This window comes from Choristoneura fumiferana, chromosome 3, assembly GCF_025370935.1.
Source record: "Choristoneura fumiferana chromosome 3, NRCan_CFum_1, whole genome shotgun sequence".
In the NCBI taxonomy this organism is placed as follows: domain Eukaryota; kingdom Metazoa; phylum Arthropoda; class Insecta; order Lepidoptera; family Tortricidae; genus Choristoneura; species Choristoneura fumiferana.
The window spans coordinates 3,541,630-3,564,217 of NC_133474.1; the positions used below are offsets into that span (position 1 = coordinate 3,541,630).

The window sequence follows — 22,588 nt, forward strand, 5'->3', positions numbered from 1 at the left end:
CGGGACTTCCAACTACCTCCATAATGAATTTCGGCTAAATCAGTTCAGCGGTTAAAGCATGAAAAAGTTAACAATCAGACAGACAGAGTTCCTTTCACGTTTATAATATTAAATATAAGTAAGGATTTATATAATAATTTGATCTTTTTTTCAGTGGATGTAAACACATGTTGGTGTTTTTATTTTGGTTGCAAAAAAAGCCAGTGAAGGAGCATAACCTGGTTTTTCCAAGGACATGCATTTTTCCATAAAAAGAGGCATAGAAGTAGTATCACGGAACTCCTCAATGGTAATGAAAGAGAATAGAATAGACCTTAGATTTAGCACGGAAATGTAATTTTGAACATGATGATATCTTAATACAGAAATGTATTTTTTTGACAATGCAATACAGTCGAGAAAAAGTACAGTCAGCAAAATTTTTTTCTTAAAAAATATAATTTTTGTTTTTTATTTGTGTAAGTTTTTATTTTTCCTCACAATACTTTTTGTTGACTATACTTGTCTTGCATTGTCATCTAATCTGTAATCAGTATAAGTACTGCTGTGATAGGCTAACGCGTACTTTAAATTTGTATTCTCATTTTGGTTTATAACATAATACATACATACTCATACATTGCAAGTCGAATAAAATCTTGTAAAATATGTTTCTTTTCACTTATTGATTCACATCATCAAAAATAACGAAAAAAATGTGCAGAATTTGTAACCTTGCTTACAGAGATTCTTTATCAGGTTCGATTCCCAATCATGTATGTATTAGAGTCAGACAAAATAAAACAGTGAATACCATATATCCATACTAATATATAAATGCGAAAGTGTGTGTGTTAGTATGTTTCTCCGTCTTTCACGTCGCAACGGAGCAACAGGATCGACGTGATTTTGGCATAGAGATTGTTTATGGGCACAGAGTGACATAGGCTACCTTTTATCCCGGAAAAATAAACAGTTCCCGAGATAACAAGCGCGCAATAACCCGAATTCCACGCGGGCGAAGCCGCAGGCAAAAGATAGTATATATACACACATCCAGTTCAACTGGTAGAACAAACGATACAATCTAGGGTCACTGTCACATTAATGTTAATCACACATGTTAATCTTCAAACTTTAATCTATTTTAAAAAATTCAACAGTGTTCGACGGTGGGGAAAAAAATTTGCTTGGACATCACATACAGCTATGTTCTCCAAAATGTGCTAGGGATGACTCCTAAAATTTTCAATAAGCTACCAATACTGTAACAGAGAAGAAAGTTATTACCTAAGTTTCAAAAAAGCATTAAAAGATTTTTTTTAACCGACAAGGCATATTATTCAGTTTAACGAGTATCTACTAGATAATATAGACTAGATATTGTTTTCAAAATGTTCCACTGACCTTATCTTATCTTATCTACAAAATGATTTATATAACATTAATGTATATTGATTGCAATTTAATTATTTCCTATTTTTTTTTATTGTATAATTATTTAAATTCATAACTTAAAAATTTGGTATGCTGAAAGGCAAGACATGAAGGACAGGACATCAAATTATTGTACATCTATATATTCAATTTAATAATTGTATATAGGAACTCATGTTTGACAAATAAATTATCTTTATCTTTATCTTTATCTTTATCAAATCACGCATTTCACATGTATCCTCCAAGCTCGCTATGACTTTAGATTGAATCACCCCCTTTTTAGTAGCCACATTAAAGCCACTTCATTCTGTAAATGATTTAGCAGAAACTCTTCCTTCAATACACTGAAATAAAGAATATAAACCCATTTGTGCAACATGCAATTAAATATTGTCTCTTACTGAGACCATGTCCTTTTTATTGTTTGGCTAAAAAACACGATTATCTCTTCCTGTCTGTTATCGTTCTCCTTTGCTGTGCTTTGATGTTGAAGGCTAGAGAGTTCGTATAATGATGTTGTTGATGAGCAACTTGCAGTGGAAGATGGAAGCTGACTTGCACCAAGTCGCTTGTAAAGACTAGGATGCATAAATACGCCGAATTCGGAAATCTCGTCTGTATTTCGTAAACGAAAGTACAAAGCATTGGAGAACATTTATGTAATGCTCCCATTTCAACTCGAATACTATCTAGGGCGTGCAAAACCGGTTTCCGGTTTTGCTGAAAACCGGAAACCGGACAATATTTACCGATTTTTCAAAACCGGTTTTGAATTACAAAACCGGAGTTACCTCCGGTTTTTCTGTAATTGATTGACGTACATTTTGATTTTTCGAACGCTCTAAGAAATATATAATTTTGAGTCATCGAATAATATCCGAAATCCGAACGCAACTATCTATACTACTTGCACTCCTACCTCCGCCCGTAACCCTCGCATGCACCCGCAAACCACAGGATGGCCAGGCCACGCCGTACAAAATACGCGTTCTTGAATCTACATAGGCACGACGACGTCTGTACACGCGACAATGTGTGCGTAATATACACAGGGCTGACTATTGCAAAACCCTATCGATACAATATTATCAATGCGAAAGAGTTTTTGTATGTTTGTGTGTTTTGTCCGTCTTTCACCGGTAACGGAGCGATGGATCGATGTGATTTTTGGCATAGGGATAGTTTATGGGCCTGAGAGTGACTGACATAAACAAAAAATGCACAGTTCCCGAGGGAACAGCGCGCGATAACCGAATACCACGCGGGCGGAGCCGCGGGCAAAAGCTAGTAGTACTATAAGTGCTACCATTTTTATTATTGTTATTATTGTTAGCCTATTCTGTCCCACTGCTGAGCAAAGGCCTCCCCCCAATACTTCCACTGCTCTCTGTCCCCTGCATACAAGGGCCAGTCCTTCAAGAAGAAGTCCAGTTCATCCCGCCATCGCCGCCTAGGTCTGCCAGGTCGCCTTTTCGAGTTGGTGGGCATCCACTCGGTGGTTATCTTGGCCCAAAGCTCGTCTGGCATGCGGCAAACATGGCCAGCCCAGTCCCACTTCAGCTTAGACGCCGATCGACCTACATCAGTGATTTGGGTCATGGAGCGCAGGGCGGTGTTCCGGCATCCGATCGACGAGTTTTAAAACCTAGCATGCTGCGCTCCATGGCTAGCTGGCAAACCCCGATTGAACTTTAGAGCTTCTGTCAAGGACCAAGTTTGCGCACCGTAGGTGAGAGTTGGTAGTACGCACATATCCATGAGTTTCCTTTTTAAGGAAATTGGAAGTTACCCTTCATAAGGTGTTTCATTGACCAATAGCTCCTCCAGGCGTTTTCTGTCCGTCTTTCGACTTCTTTTTCTTGCCTCGCCTGGAAGGAGACTAATTGGCCCAAGTAAATATACTCATGGACATATGCGATTTGTTCACCGCTTATCTCAATCCTACGTTGGGTGCTATTTGTCATTAACTTGGTCTTCGACATGTCATCCTTAGTCCAACCTCGAGGCTTGCTTTGCTTAGATCACTAAGCATAACTTGGAGGTCGGTAGCTGATGAAGAGAAGAGGACTATATCGTCAGCGAATCGAAGATTAGTTAATCTTCTATCACCGACGACCAGCCCCTTGTCCTCCCCAGCGCGGCGCTAGCTTCCGAAAGACCTCTTCAAGTGTGCTGGTAAAAAGTTTGGGCGATAGCGGGTCTCCTTGTTTGACCCCTCTTTGTATAGGGAAGGACGGTCCTGTTGAATCCAGTCTTATAGCAGCTGTACTATTGGTGTATATGGTTTCGAGGAGGTTAATATAGGCTTGTTCAATGTTTTGGTTGTGCAAAGCTTCGAAAATGGAAGAATGGGTAAGGCTGTCAAAGGCTTTAGAGTAATCGACAAAGGCAAGATAAAGGGGTAGTTGTGTTCCTGATTTTTCCAGTATTTGGTTCAAGGCTTGAAGGTGATCAGTGGTCGAGAGTCCAGGACGAAACCCTGCCTGCTCAGGTGGCTGGTGGTAGTCAAGCTTTCCTGATATGCGCCTTTCGATAACTTTTATGAAGACTTTGTACAGATGAGAGATGGAGACAAGTGCTACCAATGACATTAAAAAGTACTTATATGTGGTATGATTTAGATATGTGCAAATAAATGTAATCGATAATCTTACCTATTTCGAGGGTATTCTGGAAAAACAGAATAAGTGCAATTTTTTAAAGTTACATAATAGACATACTCAATGTTTTCTGCTTTATTTATCTAGCAAAACCGATATACCAAATTAATATTGTGCACTTATCCGGTTCTGCCAGAATATCCTCGATTTATTTAAACCTACTTAAAATGTGTCCGTCTGCGTATTTTAAGCATTATTATTTTCAATTAAAATAGATATACGTCTACAAACTTAAACGAATTATTCGGTAGGTAGTTATTCATTTTAGATTTTAATCTAAAATGAAATAACTACTTTCTTTACTTTAGTAAAGAAAGTAATTGAAAATAATAATGCTTAACGTAACTGTCTTTTTTTTTTTAATGCAGTTGTAATGTTCTGATTATAATATATATTGAAAGATGTAATAATCCAAACTAATACTGTAATTATAATAAATATTTTTATTGTGGGTATATAAACTATCTAAGTATATGATTTAATTGTTCAAATTCTACCATTACTACCATAATAAAAAAATATTAAAAACATTGCCAAAACCGGGGAAAAACCGGTTTCCGGTTTTGGGCTCTCAAAACCGCAATTCCAAAACCGGTTTTGAAAACCTTCCGGTTTTGCACGCCCTAATACTATCGGAGTCGTCTGAATCCATTGTAGGGATACTGTGATTCGAATTTACTCATAAGGCAGTCCAAATGTCAAGCCAAGGGTGGCGAGAATGCAAGATAACGTTGTCTAAGAAACAGAGCCAAAATAGTCGTTGAAAATATCCAATCGTGGTCAAATTATCGTACAAAGGTCGTGGAGAGATGTGGCAAATTCAAAAGTCCAGAGTGGGCTGAGGTCGTAAAAAATTATCCAAACAAAAACACACACTGATCGCACCAAATCGCAAAGCAAATAAAATGGTCAACTTCAACTTCAACTTTTTTGTTAAGTGGCAATCGGTCGCTTTTGGTTAGCGTCCATTACTGCCAATGACACCTGACAGCAGCAAAGTGTATATTGTGTCAGACCGGTTGAATAAGATATCTAAACGGGAGTTGTCGAAGCGAGTTTGTTGCGTACCTGCAATAGACATACACAAAACATAGGGACAGCACAAAACATAGAAGACAGTACAAAACATTTAGACATTACAGATCGGATCAAAGGGAGAGACAAAAGCGAAAAAGCACCTAAAGTTTTATTTTTTCTTTAGTTATATATTTAATTAGGAGGTTAAGGATTTTTTTGTTAGAGGAGGCATGGAGTAGGAGGGTTTTAAGGTTGGTGGGTTTAGGAATACAAGGCGGGAGGATGTTGTATAGGGAAGTAGTTCTCATCGGGCAGTTTAAAAGGATATGATCTGCAGTACCCTCCTCCAGGCCGCATGAACAGAGGGGGGATTGGACAATGCCCCATCTATACAAGCGGGAGGGAGAACAAGTATGTCCTATACGTAGTCTGCAGATGACTGAGGTGGTCTGTTTGTTCGCTTGGCGAAACCGGTAAAACCAAGGCTTGGGGGAATGTTTGGCTGGATATCCCCGTAATGGCGGCCTTTGACCAATAAAGAGCTCTCATAATGACGGAGCCACGTAGAGGAAAGATCGGATTTGGCGGCAGAGAAGAGGTCATAGAAGTAGCAGTGGGGGTGGTCCAAACTGCCGATTTCCACGGCCTCTTTAGCATGGGCGTCAGCGGCCTCGTTGCCTTCGATCCCAGAATGACTGGGGATCCAGGATAATGAGATCTCAATGTTGCGGAGATGAGCTTCGAATAGGGTTTGCCTAATGAGTAACACTAAAGGAAAGTTAATTTTAGCAGAGAACGGGTTGGCCTTAATTGATTGTAAACCGCTAAGAGAATCCGTAAAAATTATCGATCGACTAATCCCATGGGCATTGATATACTTAACGGCTTCCAAGATAGCAACTAGCTCTCCGGTAAAGACCGACGTGCGAGGCGGGCATTTAAAGCTCAATATAACTGAGTCACTCGGGATCCAGACTGCCGAACCCACCGCCCCGCCAAGTACGAGCCTGGAGGAATCCGTGAATAATAGCGTCCAGCCTTGCCAGAAGTTTTCGATATTGCGCAAAAAGGAATTGTTCGCACCGGGTTGACTTTTTGATATTCCAAAGTCCAGGATTATGTTCGGTTGAAAAATAAGAGCATCGTAACTATGAGCGAAGAGGGGGAGTCGGGAGCATGTGAAAGAGGGGTCCGGGAGGCTACTGAATTTACGGAAACTATTTATCAGGCATGGCGGATTTTTGTTAAACCAGAATCCGCTGTCAGTAATTAAACGCGATAGTTCTTGAAGCTTAGGTAAAAGGGGGTGGTCGTCCAGAAGGGAAAGTCTAAGGAAGAAACGGTCAGCCAGATACTGCCGTCGGAGGAAAAGGGGGGGTCAGATGCTTCTACTTGCAGGGCATTGGTCGGGGAGGATTTCATGGCCCCCAGGATCACCCGGAGGGATTGGAACTGGATTTTATCTAGTTTACCTAAGGCCACCTTGCTGCAAGGTTCTAAAGCAAAAGAGCCATAATCAAGGACGCTGCGCACTATCGCATTGTACAGGAGTTTCTGGGAGAAGGGGTGAGCACCCCACCACACACCCGAAAGACAACGTAAAATGTTGATGCTCGATTGGCATTTTTTAACTGTCAAATCAATATGGGGGCAACCGGAAAGACGAGAGTCAAGCGTAACGCCTAAAAACTTAACTTGTTTACTAACAGGGATCAGTTGATTATTGAAAGCGGAGACGATCTTTTTCTGGTAAAGGGGACCACGCTACATTTGGGAACTGAAAGGGAAAGACCATGAACAGCAAGCCATTCTCCCAGATAGAATAGGGCTTGGTTCAAGTTACACGTAGCTACCTCGACGGAGTGGGACGATGAATACAATGCTATATCATCTGCGTATTGTAGAATGTTGCAGAACGGTGAAACAGCCTCGTCTAGGTCATGGGTGTACAAACTGTAGAGTAGGGGACTTAATACAGATCCTTGTGGGAGACCTTGCCAGATTAGTCTCGGAGTGGAATGGGAACCATTATGTCTCACCTCGATGGAACGTTCCATAAGGAAGTTACATATGAAATGCGTCAGCTTCTGCGGCAAACTCAGCTTAGATAGCTTATCTCTGAGTAAGGAGAGTATGACATTATCATATGCGGATGATATGTCCAAGAATACACCAACAAGGAACTCGTTCCTTGAAAAGGCGATTCTGATGTCGGTTGTTAAAATCGAGAGACTATCCATGGTGCCCATTCCCCTCCGAAAACCAAATTGGCTTTTGGACAGGATTTTTTTAGATTCTACGAACCACTCTAGACGCTTCTTAATCATGTGCTCCAGGATTTTGAGTAGGCAGGATGATAAAGCGATGGGACGGTGGGATGAAGGAAGGAGAGGATCTTTTCCTTGTTTATGTAAAGGGATGATAATTTGATTTTTCCAAGCCTCTGGAACGAAACCCAGATCAAAAAAATGATTTAGAAGGTCTAGGAAGTATTTTTTTGTAACCTGACCAGATTTGACAAGAAAGGCGTAAGGGATACTATCTGGACCAGGAGCAGAGTTCTTAAGGTGGTCAAGCGATGCCAGAAGTTCTGCCCAGGAAAACGGTTGGTCAAAACTGTTCTGGGGGCAATTCAGAGGATAGCGGGAAGGGAGAGAGTTAATATGAGGGACAGAAGGGGGAGATAATGTGTCGATAAATGCCGTGAGCCAAGCTGAGGAGTCGTTACTTGGCGCATCGCGGGCTATGAATGACCCTCGGAAGCGTTTTATGGCTTTCCATAGTACAGTTGAGGGAGTGCGAGGAGAGATATTTTGGCAGAAGTTTAACCATCCCGATTTCTTTTTTTTCTGAACATACGTTTCGCCAGGGCTGCCGTCTTTTTGAATGCGAGAAAGTTATCCAGGGACATATTTCCACAATACGCTCTCTCGGCCTCGTTCCTTTGGCGAATCATGTCCGAACATTCAGAATCCCACCAAGGTGGAGAGGACCTAGCCTTATAGCGTTTTTTAGGGGGAATATTTGTGTTAGCTGCAACTGTGAAGGCGTCGATTAGATTGTCATGACAAATAGGAGCATTTTCAGGTAAGACAGTGGGCATCTTGCTTACTGCTGCGTCCAAGTCCGCCGCGAACTGATCCCAATCTGCCTTGGACAAGAGGTACCTACTAGTATTTAGGGGAGAACTGGGTTGGGAAAAGGATGTAGGGAAGGATATTAAGATGGGTAGGTGGTCACTACCATAGGAGTCCTGGAGAACAGACCACGAGAGAAGGGTGCCAAATTGTGGAGAGCACAAGGAAAGATCCACGGCGCTAGGATTCAGGCCTGGAGCCGTTCTGCGCGTCGGCGAACCATCGTTGAGAAGACAGATGTTTTTGTCCTCCATCAGGTCAACGAGATCACAGGCTAAAGCGTCGTAATCGGCACTACCCCACATGAGATGGTGACAGTTAAAGTCACCTAAGATGAGGAACGGGCCCGGGAGGGCAGAAAATATGTGCTCGAGGTCTGATATATTAATAGAGTGAGGATCATGAATATAGATCGAAAGAACGGAAAAGTCCATAATCTTGGCGGCGACGGCATTAATACCACGAGCGATAGGGGGAAGAGTTATACGAGTATACGTAATAGAAGATTTAATGAGAAGAGCGGCTCCTGCGTAGCCGTCATCTCTGTCATGTCGGAGGCACGAGAAGCCAGGCACCCGAAACCGGGATCCTGGAATCAACCAGGTCTCCGATATGGCAAAGACAGCAGGGTCATACGAGGATACCATTTGCAGAATTTCGTGTTTCTTAGGGCGGAGACTGTGACTGTTCCACTGGATGAGATGGAATTTTGACAACTGAAAGAAACTGGGAAAGTTTATTGGCGACGTTGGGCGGTAGTGGGAATTCATCCATTTTGCTGAACATATTGATCAACAAGGATAGCAACATATCCAGCAGGTTATCGTTGTGTGGGGAATGACAGGAGGGTGAGAGCGGGGAGTTAGGGGACTGGAGCGCAGCACCAGTCCTCGGAGGCGGAGGGTTCCGATCACTAATTAAGGCGTTGTGCGCGGCGCGGTCATATCCTTGTGTTAGGGGGCGACGTGGGGACCTTGGGATGAAAACGGTTTTCCTATAGCTTTGGGACTGACTGAAGGTGGGGGGGAGGGAGGAGTTGTTTTGCGATTGAGACAAAATATGGTCTGTTTGGGAAGGGGGAGCATCTGAGCCGCATCAGCGTACGTTCTCTTCACGGGGGGGAACCTCTCGCATGCCTGAGAGTAAGAAATATTGTCTTCAGACATTGTATCCTTAATAGCCTGTTGGCGAGTGTGTTCTGGGCAGGTCTTGTTAGTAGCGAAGTGCCTGCCTGAGCAGAACAAGCAAAACGCTAAGTCTTCCTGCACAACACATGTCTTCCCTGTATGTTCTTGACCGCATTTGAAACACTTTGGTTTTGATCGGCACTGCTCTGATATGTGTCCGAATTTGCAGCAACTGTGGCACTGTATTGTGGGCAAACGGTACTTTTCAACCACCAAAGATGTGTAGCAGCAGAAAATTCTGGACGGAAGAACTTGGCCGCTGAAAGTAACTACAACAGTTCCTGTAGGGATCCATTCAACTCCATCAGGTTTGTGGACTTTGCGGTTTAGTCGTCTGGCTTTGAGGATTACCCCACAGCCAGAAGGAAGCTCTACTTCACTGACGAATGCATCCAGAGCAAGGTCCGTTGGCACTCCTCTGACAATACCCATGCGAGTGACATTAAATGTTGGTATGGTTGCTTCAAAGTTTTTAGACGCAAGTAAAGGGTCCACTAAGAAGGCATTTGCTGCCTCTGCCGTGTTAAACTCAACGCTAATGCGGTTTCTACCTACTTTTTTTATACCGTCTCGCGTTATATTCTGTACACGAGAGTTAACCATCACTTGGCCAAACTTAATGGGGTTTAGGGTGGTACCGGAGGAGGGATCGGATTCAGGTTTGGAAACATGGACTAGGAAAGGTCCTCCGTCGTTGGAAGTGTATTTTCGTCCATTTTTATAATCCGGGTGTTCATAAAGATGAGCTATGGAGTCGGAAGGAGCCCTGCCCCCCAACTTAGTGGGAGGTTGGGATCCACCCTGCACCGTAGCCCTCCTTTTTGTCCCCAGTAAGGATATCTCGGCTTCCATCGGCCCCTCCGATTGACTGTCTTGCGACAAATCCACCGGTGGGCCGGCGGAAACCGGGTCCCCAACAACTGAGGTTATGTCTGGAGGTTTTGGCGGGAAATGAGACATAGCGGGGTTAACAGCGTACAAGAATTGGTTAAAACACTTACTGAGCGCCGATTCCGATGGGTAACACAAAAAACACGAAAAAAAATAGCACTAGGCCACAAAATTTCGCAGGTCCGACACAAACACGTGCTGACACCAAGGAAGTCAAGCGGTCAGTCAATAATAAAATGGTTTTAGGTTAGATTATACTTGACAGTGACAGCAGTGACAGTTGACTTCGTTTTTTTTTAATGTTTCTACTAAGTACTGAGCCTCAACGGGTCTGCCATTTCAATCTCAAAACGTCATATCGACCACTTAAAAAAAGATTTCTAATTAATAAGAGGAAATAAAAATAAAAGAGCTGCAGTTCCTCGATATTAGACGTCGACTACCGAAGAAAAATATATTTAGCACTTCTTCAAAAAACTTTACTTAGCCAATTATAGTAACTTTATTAAGTCTCCGTAATTTTTTCCTCACCAAGAATATGGTTCCACACCGGCCCGAAAGGCGCCCGGTCCTTCATGAAGATGTCACAGAAGTCCTCAAATGTCCCTTTGAGGCCGTGCACCAGTGTGAAGTAATGATAGTATGACACCACCAGATCCTTAGGGTTGCGCGACGTGTAGATCACCTGCAGACATATGGAACGTGATACAAAATAATAAAACTAAGGTAGTCAAAATACCATATACGGGACTTATCACGCTATTTTTACACAAGTAATATTTACCTCAACGTTTCGGCAACTGTAACGTTGCCAAAACGTCGAGGTAAATATTACTTGTGTAAAAATAGCGTGATAAGTCCCGTATATGGTATTTTGACTATGAGTGAGAATCACGAAAGTTTAAAACGTTATAAAACTAAGGTAGGTAAAGAACCTATTCACTCATGAAGGAGCGCCCCTCCACAGCTAATTATCAATGTACCGCTACACGAGTCAACCTCGTACTTACACGTTGTCTTAGTCTTAGTGTGCGTGACTGGCGGTACGCCTTGCGACTGGTGACAAATTCGAGCTACGCACACATAGACCTGTCGTACGGATACGTTTACAACTACAATTATAAAATGTGGAGGGGCGCGCATTCGTAAGTGAACAGATCTGTATAAGTATATACTTAGACAAATTACCGAGAGGGGTTTGAACCCACGATCTGTGTGAGAGGCGCTATAGGTCAAACCACTAGGCCACCGCAGCTACCGAAACTATAGAACACATAATAGTAGATTGTTCAACATGAACTAAAACAAGCCATAATGACAAGAGATATTATATGGCTATAGTGCGAGTGGCATTCTAGTTTGTTTAGTCGCGCGTTAAGCACTCTACTTTTCACTTTGAATGCGAGGAAAAAACAATGCAATTTTCTGTTCAAAATTACAATACCTATTACTTTTTAAAAAACGTACGTTCAAGATTGGACAGGCCATCTGTTCATAATTAAAAAAAAATGTTGCGGGGATTTTTCTTTTCTTTATTGTTTATGAAGTGACGTTTTAAATGCTTGCATATTTAACCAACAGTTTAAAAATTTAAAACTATTTTAAAACTAATTGGACTATGCATAATAAAATGAAATTAATCCTTAATGGAATTGAATAGATTCATATTCGTAATTATTAGTTATGTTTCACGAAACTAAATCGTGTTTTTTTTAATATTTTTGCACAGTTGGCATTTTGAGGTTATTTCCACACCCTTAAAATCCTCCATTCACAAACACCGTGTTGACTGCTTTGGAGTTTCTAATGTAAATTTAAAAAAAAAATTTGAATCCCTAGACAATAAAAGGGAGCTTTAGTCCCGATATGCAAAGACTAAAGTAACATTTTAAGAGCATGAGAAGTAAAAAAAAAAACCTACTTACAAGTAGCGGTGGAACTAGAACTCAGTTCCTTATAAATCCGTGATATGTGCTTTACGATATAAATATTATTACCTATTATACTCATAACACACACACTAACCAGAGCAGTTACACTCGTCAAAATTCTTCAATGTGTTAATAGCGATTCAAAGCGCTAACCGTTACGCAAAAATGTTAACAGCTAGTTAAACAGCGGTTTAATACATTAGGAAGAGGAAGACACGCTTCACGCTTAGCACTCTTCGTGCACTATGAGTATAGCGATGTAAAAATTGTAAAATACTGTTGAGCAATACTGGCATTAACGTTTAATTATTAATAAACGTCAATTTCGTTTTTTTTCTGCTTTTTTTAAATGGTAGGCAGACCGCCGCCGGCCAGTTGGTCAGATCTGGCATTCGGTTGGTAAACTATCAATATTATCATATCGCAAAACGTGTCTAGTCAAATGATAAAACGAGTCGGTCGAGTTTGCGTGTTCGTTTCGTCAACTCACTGACGCGTAATAGGGATTTTATCAAATCGCTAAACAAATCAAATCTAGTATTTTTATCTGATTTTGTCATATTAAATGATATTATAACGGATAACTCACGTCTTAAACCGAGTTTAGTTCGACATGTTTCGGGCTATTTCGTAGCCCTTCCTCACAGGAGCACGCGACTCGGCGGCTGCCGCAACACGCACACTCCAAGAAGAGGAGTGAGGAGTGAGGAAGGGCTACGAAATAGCCCGAAACATGTCGAGCTAAACTCGGTTTAAGACGTGAGTTATATCCGTTATAATATTATTTAATATGAGTGAGTCTCACGGTAGTTTCATGTTCAAAATTGATTTTGTCATTTCACGAAACAGGTTTAGGTTTTTGATCAAATGACTGATTTTTTCTCGGGAAATGATAAAATGATTTAACCCATTTTATTTCATCCAAATGATTTGATCATGTCCTTACAGATTTGTTCCAATTTCTGATTTGGCCATTTCCCTGTCACATATACTTACACCTATTGATTCTCCTCTCGATACTAAACAAATTACTTTCAACACCTTGTATAGTCAAAATGTCGCGAGTGATATTTAAAATTAGTCTCAATCACGACACTGCGCCACGATATATCTTGGCCCATATGGCAACATTAATACTTATCAGGATTGTAAAACAATTTCAAGGATAACTTGAAAAAATACGACGTAATGATTGATTGTTTTGTAAACCCCCGTAAGAACCCAGGCCATTTGTAAAATGTAGTTTGGATGATTGATGCATCCAAATATTATATTCTTACCAATTTTCAAGTCCCTGCCATTATATCTAATATCCCATTGAAGAGTTCCGTCCGGCGGAGACGACCAACAAAATTTCATTACCGGCAGACGGTCGGACTGTCGGACTCCGCTAATGTCACGTTTTAGTTATGAAGCTACAAGTACCTACCCGGCGGCGGCGTCTAGAATACCCTAGACTAGAAGGACTAATTCTAGAGGGCTGCCGCGCTCCGTCGGGTCGCACCAAATTTTTAAGCAACCAAACCAACTAAAATTTATAAGCAACTAAACCAGCGCAAATTAAATGAAAGTTTAAAATAACCTTAGTTTTAGCACTGCCATCTTCACGCTGTATATCGACGGGCAGAAGCTCCCAGGGCAGATGGCTCCGGATGTAGCGTGGTCGAGCCAGGCGGTACTTCACCAGGTCCACGGAAGTACCCTTGACAGACTCGTTGTGCCACTCATTGTGACTGTCCACCATTATGCTGGACAGTTCCACTAGGGGGCAACGGATCTGTGCGTAAGTGATATATTTGTATGACTCGGATATTATGAAAACTTGCTGTGGGCGCTGACGTTACAATGTTGCCAACCCCGCTCCTCCCTCAGTAGAAACCGGCTAAGGGTTAATACCAGAACATGGGCAGCAGCGTCTTCTTGGCAACCTTACATCTATACTACGCTACCCAAGCGTGGCGAAGTATTGGCAAAAATTGATAATGATGATGATTAGATTTTAAGCCTTTTAATATAATCTAAATACTTTACATTACTTTAGATTAAGGTAGTTAAGTAGGTATAAATAATACAAACCTGTTGCAGAGATTTTGCCCCTTCATAATCCAGATTGTGGCCTATGAGCCAAACCATTTCTTGGCACCATGTGGAACCTTAAAAAAACTTTTTTACAGCAAACACGTTTTGGCAAGAATATGGCGAGTAAGTAGGTGTAGGGACTTTTGATTAGGACAATAAGTTATTGGTAAAAAAATCATTTTTAATACAATCTTTTTTTTGCTGGCTGTAATTTTTGTTGACTGTAACTAGGTACTTGTATTGTCACCCAAAATAAATTTGCATACCAAATTTCAAGACGATGCCATTAACCGTTGAAGAATTTCGTCCTGTGGAGATGATCCTGGTCGGACTAGCCGGATGTCACAACCAGATTATTGTATTGTCTAACTAAATTAAAATAAGTATACCAAAGAAGTCAATCCAACTACTGGAAGTTGGTCGAATTTAACTTGCAAGATTTGATCACAGACAGACAGACAGACAGACGGACAACGGGACAGGTGAAACTAAATAAAAGCTTGAAATAACCCTTTGTGATGTCCTATGTGAAACTATAGGTAGTTCGAACTAGGTAACTAGCTATGCCGCGACTTCGTCGATAGGTTATCGATCTAACCGGAATAAAGTATCTATGTTGATCCTTGGATATCTCGATACAAATTTCATCAAAATTGGTTCAGCGGTTTCGACGTGAAAGCGTACAGACAGACAGACAGACAGACAGAGTTACTTTCGCATTTATAATGTAGGGATAATAAAAACAAATGACACTCACCAGTTCTCGGATACGAGCACATCCAGACATCTGTATCCAGCACTTCCATATTCAAAATATCCTCGCCTATAGTCATGTAATCGGCCGGCAGAACCACTCGTCCAGGGTTAATCTCCACCATGCAATCCTTCTTGTTAAACATTTTATCTAACTGGCCACCTGTCTCCTCGTCCAATTTCGAAAAGGTCAAATCCGGCTTGACCCTCATATTTGAATTTAAATTTTTTATTCGACGTTCGATGTACGTCCGTTACGAACGTTTTACGGAAGTGTTGTGGCGTGCGCGCTGGTGTTTCCAGTCTCGCTCGAAACTTTCCAGTTCGCATAATGCCTTAGGTGTATAATTGGTAAAGGCTTGGTTGCACTAGAACTAAATTATGGTCAATTTCTGAACTAAAATCAATAGAGGATGGAGGAAATTACTGCAATGTTCTTCTGTCAGAATACAGCACTAGCACAAACCGTATTTTTTTTTTAGTGTCTTAAATGTCCGTAGGATTCCATCATTTAAAATTGTGTCTATTAAATTCTTGGAAATATAGCTCTATCGTTACAATCGAAGTAAATATCATGTTATTTGTTACTGATAAAATTAAATATGTCGTGCGTGACAAACTATAAACAGGGGCCGTATTGCTTAACGTTTCTGTCGCCCGCGATCACAATTAAGTGACAGTTTTTGTATGCGAAATCTGTCATTTGATTGCGATCGCGAGTCTCAGAAACGTAAGGCAATACGGCCTCAGAACTCCAGAGAACTGTCGTCGTCATGGCGGTTTGTGCTAGTGTAGGTAGTAGTGTAGTGCAGTGTCGCCCCCTGCGCAGAGCTTTGCCTAATATTCCATCGATACAGCTGTGCCTCCAGTGAAAATTAAAACGACTCGAAAAGTGCTAATTTTCAGGATAGCAATCTTAAGTTTGTAAGTCCACCAGGTGGACTGACGACATCGTGACAGTTTTGCGGGCAACCAGTGGATGCAAGTGGCTAGTTCTGAGGGGGAGGCCTTTGTTCAGCAATGGACGTTTTCCGGCTGATGATGATGATCTTAAGTTTAAAAGAATTCAGTTTTAGCGTAGAAGGCATTCCTAATTCCTATTGAGTTCCTATTAAGAAAATTAAGCTTTCTATTCATATCATATAACTTCAATAAAGAAATATGGAGCAATTTTTTAAATAATCAAATCTAAGATTCAAGGTACCGTTAACCAGGTCAGTAATAACTTACGTCGATTTTGGTACACACAAGCGCAGCACAAATAGCACCATCTATGTGTTGATACTTTAATCAGAGGAATGTTGTTAGTACATTCTATCATTTAGCAATTCAACTTTGCCCTCTGGCCCCAACATTGCCTGATTCCATTTAGAGTCGATAACTTAGCACCCTTTAGGTTTTAAACTTTTAGAGATAAGAGATGTTATCGACTTTAATCAACTCAGGCAATGTTGGGGCCAGAGGGCAAAGTTGAAGCATTTTAGGGTAATTGTTATGAATATAAAACTTTCTTTAAAGTTAATAATAAGCAAAATTAAACAAAAAAACTTTTTTGAAATCAATCTTTTGAAAAGCAAAGAAGTGAACTATTATGAAAATAATAATTTAGTTAAATAATATTTGTCATATCCCACTAATATTATGAACTGGCTGTTGCCCGCGGCTTCGCCCCGTTTCTTTTTTATTTTGTTAGCCCCCGCTTTCACGGTGGATACAGGCCGCTTCCAATCGAAGCAACTTGAGGTAGGTATATGGGGAGGCCTACGAGTATGTACAGTCAACGTCATAAATAAGTGATCATTTCTGTACTTTGTCGCTTTCAGTCGTTACACAATTTCGTATGGCTTTTCAAACATGACGTTAAAATAACAAGGTACAAAAGTGATCACTTATTTATGACGTTGGCTGTACAACAGTGGCCGTCTTATGGCTGTATGGCTGGTATGATGATGATGAAGTAGGTACCATCAGCCAAATATGTGGTCTACCACCCTAAAGTTGATAATCGTTTTAATGTCCTACCCTACAACAATACTGCCAATAGACGTGTCTGTCAACTTGAAAATTCGACTTTAAGTGGCATACATGACATTTAAGTGAACACATTTTGTTGTTTTTTTACTGGTGTAATTTTTAAAACCCTAACATTTACCAAGTCCCGGCGTAATCCTGGCAAAGGGTCAAAAATCCTGACATGTCAGCCAGAGGCGTCTTTACCTATAGTGCAGGGCGTGCGTTGCACACGGGCGCAGCGGTATTAGGGGCGCCGGCCGCGGCACTTTGTCACACTTTGTACTTTTGTTTGTACCTATTCCATTTTGATCGTGCGCTTCCTAGATGGCGCTAAAATAATAATTGCACACGGGCGCTACATGGGCTAAAGACGCCTCTGTGTCAGGCATGATAAATCCTAACGTATGGCAACCCTACGGAGATGGTCGTCCGTGGTCGTGGCCCATAACCCTAGCGTTATGTGTAACCCGGGCTATTCACGATTCCGTAATGAATAACGTAACTTTCCTACTGCTCCACTTTCGATTATATTGCTATGGGTAGGCCGCACTGTTAGCGGTTCTCAATAACATAGTGGTTCTTGATTCTTAATGCCTTTGATAGTAGCCGTGTTCTGAATAACAAACTACAGAAGCTACATCAAGCATTAGTACTCCTGTATCACTGCTGGCAAAAGCCTTCTTGACCTCCACATCTCGTCTCTGACGCAATGTCAGGTCCTTGCGTACGTGTCATGCCATTCTTCTCGGTCTGCCTCGATGTCGCTGTTCAACCAAGTAACTGTGCGATTTGTGGGTGCATGCACAGACGTACAGTATTTTAGCTTAGCCGTAAACGTCTTATGCGTGTTTTGAACGCATCAAGCATGCTCTGTCCAATTTCTCGCTCTCATTCCCTATTGGATACCTTGTGGTTCATAATTATTTGAATTGAAACAGGGCAACTTTCAAAAGCATTGAAAAACTAGAAACATTACCGACTTTTACTTTACGGAGCGGCAAAAAATTTGGCCCTCAAAATGTATGCATTAATATGTAATTTTTGTATGAAGAGTGGGCCAAATTTTGTGCCGCTGAGTATACTTTAACGTTGTAGCAAAACTTCACCTCTGCCTCAGAATCCGGCTCCATAATTGTTTTGGCGGAGTTCAAACGAAATTTATGAATCCCAAGAATCATTCATATAGATGATAGATGACCAAGCCGCATAAGTCGCATAACTGTTGCTTGTAGAGTATCATGTAGAGATAATTTTAATTATTATTATTGATTAGGTACAAAAGTACGTTTATGTGTATGTGAGACATCACATGCAAGTAGCGCCTACCTACCTGCTGCATAGAGAAAATCATTTTAGAAAGGCACAGTTAAACAGATTTTTGGAAAAAAAACTATAAATTTTCCACCAAATTAGTTTTTCTCTTCGGTAAACATTGTCTGTACGAGTATACCCATATATTTTTATAATAATGTAGAGGAATACATGAAATCCAGGAGTTGCCAAATACCGTATTACCGGTTCTGCTAACACTGACGCTCCAACCACAGTGTGTCGCAGCCTTAAACGTTATGCAGTAGGTAATTGTGCATCAGCGCATCTCTACGCACCGCGGCGTGACGAAATGCAATGAGAAATTGCGCATTGCGATACACAAAAGAAATCGTAATAAGAGAAATAGAAATGTTGCCCAAGCTATAACGGAGACTCTTCGCTCGGTCAATGATTTCTATGAACCTTTAATAAAAATAAGTAAGTTAAAGAAATGTTTCATGATCGACTAAATCGTCAAAATGGTGGAGGTGCTGGTCTGGGCGGTTATGCTTACATGTCACTGTGTGTACATTGGGTGGCACACAAACAGGTTGTCAATCTTTCTCGTCCCTAGCGCCACCTAGTCATCGAACTGATGAACTGCTACGACAAGCGACGCTGGTAACGCCACCCTTATTTTCACTTTGCACTATCCAAATCCAAGTTTATCAACATAAACGGACACATAAATACTCCTACTCTCTTCCTACGAACTTCGGTCCTATAATAATAAAAAAAATAATTTTGTTCCTCATAGACATAGACATACAGTTGCCTCTGGATAACAGTTGCCTGGAGGAGTTTCCCTCAATGTGAATGTACAATGTAAATTATAGAATTTCTCATTTATGACTGTAGTAATATCACTATTAATACAGCAAATAAAGGCCCTACATTACACTTTTCAAAAATGGACTTATTTATTGGTAGAGTAACGCATATTTTCTGTTTATTAAATTCGTGTAATACGAAAGTGTGCAGACTATCTTGAAATGGAATCGTATCTGTATTGACGGTGATTAGAACCTCCAAAATCAATAAACCATAAAGAATTATAAGTGAAGACACGGTAAACCGGTAAACCCACGCGTCATGGGGCGTATTGACTGTGACACACCAATTTCTCTGTACTGTTCACCGTGGCGCTGTTTGTCAAGGCAACCTACATTTTCAGTACGCGAAAAAAATAGTTCCTGTTTTTGCCACCGATTATGGAGAGTTTGTAATCCTTGACACCCTCTCCCTTCGTTCGTTCTAGGTTCGTTCACTCTTCTGCTTTACATTGAACGAACAAAAACAAATGTCATGTTGAATTGAAATATTTTATTTATTTGTGAAGTAAACATAGAAGTCTAACCAAAGCCTAACTTAGTAAGAATGTCGAAAATGACTAACGTGAACTCTAGTTTGGCGTACGAAATACTATTGTATTTGAACAATTTTTATTTAGGCATGTTTTTTGTTTGTGAAGTGGCTATCGGTATATTAAAGGCGATTAACGTGTCGTATCCAGAAAATGCCCTACTAACGGAAACGGGAATTTTCAGCGCCTTGTGTTTGGTAGAAGCTTTCCGTATATTTTTGGGGCAGAGAGGAACTTGTCTAGTAAAAGTGAGTAGGCGCTTTATTTATTTATTTTAAGGTTGGTCGGCATGATAAAACAGCTTTAGCCCGCGACTTTACTGTCTTGGAAGAAAATATGCTACTTTTTAATATTACTTTACCTCAATTATTTATTACGGTATGTACCTTTTGTTTAGATTCATCCCATTTAATCCCTATCGTGAGATAATTTTCTACAAATCCTGACCAAGTGGACCTCTTTCCTGGCTTTAGGTATACATCTTTGTCACGAATAAATATTATCTTTTTCTTTTTGCAGAAGTTCCTGTCTTTTTTTCGGTGCTCTTGACTATACCTTCGGCAGTGGGGTCTGCTACTTCCTTATTTACCAAACTTATATTATAAGGCTGGAGTACATCTGGTGCGCTGTCATGCTGATGTTCCACGCGCTAGAAATGACTTTCGCCATCCTTTTCATTTTCACTGTGTGTAAGAACCAACAGTATGACTAGAATAAGTTTAAAAGTATGTCTGTGCCAAAGAGATACTAATGCCAAAACGTGATTGACCAAAATTGCATTTACCTACTTTTTAATGTAATTTTTCCGTTTTTTCGGTTGAGGCGCCTTAAGAGCAATAATACATGGTCTTTGCTTTTAGTTTTAAAATTTTGATGTGGTACTTTATAAGGAGTTGGCGGCGTGCAGTAGGGAAAATCCATTATGCACGATTGGTATTTTTCGTTAAAACCCGTCAATTTTTTATGCAAGCAAAGTCTTGCCAGTTAAAAAAATAGTATATTGTACGACAAGAGCATAAAACGAGCCATTTTACCCAAGACATTCATATAGCCCCCGAGCCGATACGGCGAGGGTGGATAGACACGTCGAGGGAAAATGAGTTTAATGATCGAGTTTTACACACTGCTTTTCGCTTAGATTGCGAGGAAATGAAATAGCAACAGTGGAAACAATAATTCACTTTCTATGGACTTTTATTTTTTATGCATTATTATAATAATTCTATTTTTTAATTTAAATCATTTATTATGATTGGTTTGATTGATTTTTAGTTTAATATAAATTAAAAATTATTTAAAAAAATATGAAGAGACTTTTTTGTATGTGGCTGTCGACGCCTGGTCTTAAGTTGGTCTTAGACGAAGATTTTATTTTATGCACTAGAGCATAAAAAGTCATTTTATGTCGCCTAGATACAGCATAAACACGAATTTTACGAACATGAGAAGTGAAAAGTTTTTTTTTGTATTTTAATGAGGCCTATAAATGTCAGCCTCTAAAGGAAAATCGTAAAGGGAATACTAAGTTAGGTGCTACTTAAAGCATTATTACTAGGTATTTTAAACGCCTAAAGTATTATATAGTTTAGAAAGCATGGGTTATAGTTATAGTAATCCATTGATTGTTGTGCGATGCTTAGATTTAGGTCCTTTTAACTATAATACTCTATAATATTTCGTGTACCAAATGGATTTCTGACCTTTGTGAGCTATATATTAAACATACTCAGCGGCACAAAATTTGGCCCATTCTATACCCAAAATTACCTATTACTGCATACATATATTATGAGGGCCACATTTTTGCCTCTCAGTATATTATGTAACCAGAACACATTGAAAAAACCAGAGCTAGATTACGCTGCTGATTTAGGCGTGTAGAGGCTGTACGTACCTCATAAAATACAGGTACTAAAAAGTGGTGAAACCGGGTCTTAGCCTACTTAACCTGTCCTCTCCCAGAGGCACAAATTTGTGCCCAAATTCCTTTGATCCTGTTATCCTGGGAGATGACAGATTAAGCAGAAGAAATTATTATTGTACCATAACTACGCCAAATTTATTCCTAGATAGACTTGTGTGTTTGAGACACTGTTTTGTAGCTAAGCAATTAAGTACACAGGTATTTTTAAGTGTTACCTTGCTAAAAGCTTTTTATACCATAAATTCAGCATGTTTTTATATGATAAGGAAACTTCAATGTATACCTACAGTGAACTAAAAAAAAATTGTCACTATTTTTTAAATTTAGTGTTGTTTACTGGTTCCAAAAAAATCTTATGTACCTATAACAGTGTTTAATTTAAAACCATGATTATTTAGACTTCATGAGCTCCCAATATTTCATGTGTCACTCATGATTACAGATATGAGGTATTTTCATCGGGAAAGTCAGCTCAGCCAACTACAGGTAGCATCTGATGATTCATCCAAACAAATTATCCAGTATGCTCTTGCAGCAAAATCTTATTCAGACTCAAGAGAGCTGATGTGCTGCCATACTAAGGGGAGACGGAGCAGTGGCTCTGCTTTGCCAAACCCAACAGCAACCCACCTGATTATAGTCTGAAATCATCAATGTTCTAAATGATTCTGAATTGCTGAAATGTAAATAAAGCAAATATATTTAAACTTTTATTTTACACTTCCTACAACTACTTTTACAACAACTATTCTGTGGGTGGAGTGATGTGTTCCGGTAACTTCTGGCATTCAACTTTAGTTACTTTCAGCGCACAACCTTCTGGTAGATTCCGTTCTATGTATTCAAGGTATGTGTCACATGTGGAGCCAGTAAGCTTTGAAGGTGTACAAATCTGAAGTATGT

The 22,588-nt window shown here is 40.2% G+C and overlaps 2 protein-coding genes across 2 annotated transcripts in view; both read right to left on the bottom strand.

The window, feature by feature from the left end:
- ush (Zinc finger protein ush) overlaps positions 1-22,588 on the bottom strand; it is a 354,793-nt gene that overhangs the window by 150,612 nt on the left and 181,593 nt on the right. The gene's annotated exons all lie outside the window — the stretch shown is intronic.
- On the bottom strand, positions 10,817-15,544 carry LOC141445689 (luciferin sulfotransferase-like). The gene is made up of 4 exons (XM_074111578.1): positions 15,079-15,544; positions 14,319-14,395; positions 13,825-14,019; positions 10,817-10,996 (listed from the first exon to the last, which is right to left on the bottom strand). The coding sequence occupies exons 1-4, from the start codon at positions 15,284-15,286 to the stop codon at positions 10,817-10,819; spliced, it is 660 nt and encodes a 219-aa protein (XP_073967679.1). The 5' UTR covers positions 15,287-15,544.

Coding starts and splice junctions, on each gene's coding strand:
- LOC141445689 (XM_074111578.1), bottom strand. CDS start 15,286: ATGAGGGTCAAGCCGGATTTGACCTTTTCGAAATTGGACGAGGAGACA. Junction 14,020..14,318: donor GGGCAAAATCTCTGCAACAG/GTTTGTATTATT, acceptor ACTTACGCACAG/ATCCGTTGCCCCCTAGTGGA. Junction 10,997..13,824: donor ATGGCAGTGCTAAAACTAAG/GTTATTTTAAAC, acceptor ATATGTCTGCAG/GTGATCTACACGTCGCGCAA.